The sequence below is a fragment of the Acanthisitta chloris genome, unplaced genomic scaffold, assembly GCF_000695815.1.
Source record: "Acanthisitta chloris isolate BGI_N310 unplaced genomic scaffold, ASM69581v1 scaffold8167, whole genome shotgun sequence".
Taxonomy (NCBI): domain Eukaryota; kingdom Metazoa; phylum Chordata; class Aves; order Passeriformes; family Acanthisittidae; genus Acanthisitta; species Acanthisitta chloris.
The window spans coordinates 40,433-43,107 of record NW_008680870.1 but is presented as its reverse complement, the minus strand read 5'-3'; the positions used below and the strand labels follow the sequence as shown (position 1 = coordinate 43,107).

At 43.9% G+C, this 2,675-nt stretch overlaps 1 protein-coding gene across 1 annotated transcript in view; it reads left to right on the top strand.

Moving 5' to 3' along the window:
• Positions 1–1,144: 1,144 nt before the first annotated feature.
• PTCD3 (pentatricopeptide repeat domain 3) overlaps positions 1,145–2,675 on the top strand; it is a gene marked incomplete at its 5' end in the record, with an annotated part of 16,324 nt that continues 14,793 nt past the window's right edge. Inside the window, 2 exons of the mRNA XM_009077883.1 lie at positions 1,145–1,194; positions 2,529–2,568. Coding sequence (XP_009076131.1) covers positions 1,145–1,194; positions 2,529–2,568 — 90 coding nt within the window. The remainder of the gene's footprint in view (positions 1,195–2,528; positions 2,569–2,675) is intronic.

Here is a 2,675-nt window from a genome sequence, read left to right as displayed (position 1 = left end):
GCCTGGCCGGGCACATGGCTGGGTCGGGGAGTCTCTTTCCTGCGGCTCTGCCCTGCCCTGAGGCGGCTCGGGCGCGTCCCGGGAGTGAGTTTGAGCTGCTCAGCCATTCCCAGAGCTGAGTCTCAGGAAAAAGCAGGTGAAGCCGGAAGGCTGCGTTCAGGGAACGCTTCAAAAGTGTCTCTCTCCGATGGGTACTCTACAGTCAAAATATAACTCACGTATGCGGTGGCAAAATTATACCTAATTTATGGGACTTACAGGAGCAGCTGGAACGATGTAATGGCGCTGTAAAGCACAGAGCTATGCACGTTATCAGCATCTCCCTCGGGGTCAAGGTCAATGTGGAATCACACAATACTCAGAGTTGGAAGGTACCCACTAGAACCATCGAGTGCAACTCTTGGCTCTGCACATGACATCCCTGAGAATCACACCATGTGTCTGGTGGCACTGCAAATGCCAGAGCTGCAGTGAGGCTTTGGTGTTAGTTTGCTTCATGAGCAGAAAAAGTGAAAGCATTTCAGTGTTAGCCTTAGTTTTGTTAAAGGCAATAAAATGTGAGCAGTTGTAATAAAAACTTGGAGCAGTGTCCTGTGACTGAGCACAAAGCAGCAGGTTTGGGATACAGCAGAAGACAATTTGTGTGTCTGTGTCTTGTGCAGCTGTAGTTACGTGAATGTGGCTCTGCAGAGATTGGGCATCTGGCACTGAACAGAGCTTTGCATCACTGCTCAGGGACTTTTTGTGTACATAGTGATCAGGTGTGAGAGATCTGTTAGAAAGTGCTGCTTTCAGCATGATCTGGGTCGAAAACACAAAGTGTCTGTACTGATTCACGTTCAGGGTTGTTATTCTAAGCTGCACTTATTCATTAAAACTATTTTAGAGCCATCATACTCCAAATTTAATTCATTACAGATTTTTGTGATAAGAGTTTTCCATGTATAACTTGTTGTCCTTTGAAATTAGTGCTTTAAGAGAAGCCTCGGGTATGAGTTTGGTGATAATAATTTGGAGTTATAACAGTGAACAGCTCCAGTTGCTTTTTCCCTCTGATGTTTTCAATTACCCGACCTGTAGCGTGGAATGTCATTAATTTACTTTTGCTGTATTAATGTGACTCCCAAACTGTGGTTTGTTTTAGGTGCTCTTCCAGTAACACACCTCTGGGAAAGGTTGTGGACAGTTCAGAAGGTAAGATGTCTTCATTACTTGTTTGTTTTAATCTCCAGACATCACAGTGTGTCAGGAGACAGAAAGACACGAACACTCTCTCTCTTCTTGGGTTTTCTTTTCCTCTGTCTTCATTGTGCAGAAATTTCCTGAGTTAATTTACCTTCATCACCAGCCAGCTCAGTGCTCCAAGAGCATGAACTGAGCTGTTCAGCTGCCCTTTGAAATGGAATAAACTGTGAAATAAGAATAAGAAGTTTTCCACCTTGATCCTGACAGTTTCCTTCATGTTCTTATTGCTTCTTTGTGCTCCTTATTGCATTTCTTAGAATCACAGAATGTTGAGGGGTTGGAATGGACCTTAAAGGTCATCTAGTCCCACCCACCCCTGCCATGGGCAGTATTTCTGCTGTGAGTTTTTTGAGATCTTTGGAAAAGCTGGGAAATAGATCCTTATGTGGAAGGAGCTGAGTAATTGGTGCCAGTCTGTTGGGCAGAAACTTGAGAGAGCACTTGGCTGAGCTGGAGAAGCCAGGTGGGCAGAGATGGCAAACTGGAAACTGTGGGACTCAGAGTAGGAAAGTAAGGGACTGGAGAAGTTGGGACTCAGATTAGAAGATGCAGGATAAGGAAGAGGCCGAAATGGGTAAATGGATACAATCTCTTCAGCATTTGTTTAACACAGGACCCTGGTCCTGTCTTGGCACAAGACACTGAAGCTCCCTGCCAGCCTTTTCTGTTACAGTAAATTGTGGCCTATATTAGGCTGTGGTTTTCTAAATCCTTGTTTTAGTACTTGCAGCTGGGTCAGCTTAAACCATAGAATCATTTGGATTGGAAAAGACCTCCAAGATCATGAAGTCCAATGTTTAACCTAGCACTACCAAGTCCACCACTAAACCATGTCCCCAAGTGCCACATCTATGTGATTTTTAAATCACTGCAGGGATGGCGGCAACACCACTGCCCTGGACTGCCTGTGCCAGGGCTTGGCAACTCTTTTGGGGAAGAAATTTTTTCCTAATATCCAACCTAAACCTCCTCTGGTACAACTTCAGGCCATTTCCTCTTGTCCTATTGCTTGTTATCTGAGAGAAGATACTGATCCCCACCTTGCTACAACCATGACTCTGCTCTGGTGAAGTGATTCTCTGGAATTATTGGAGAGTAGTCCAATCTTGGCCACTGCTTGTCTGACCTGTCGCATTGGTGATAAGAAGAACAAATGGTTTCTTGAACAGGAAGCTGATGAAATCCTTTTTTAAGTTTTAGATCTGTTTCACAGAAAGTGAAACACACAAAGATTTTCTTAGCGCATCTGTTTCTAATAATCATTTTAATCTTGTTTCTCATAGCTATTCAAGAAGAAATTGTGCTCCCCCGAAGGAAGACGTGGTGAGTGTTTACTTTTGGAATATCTCTTGACCTGGAAGAAAATCAGTGTAAGCTAAATGTAGTCTGTCCACCAAACTTGAAAAAGAAAATTCAAGTTCATGTATTCC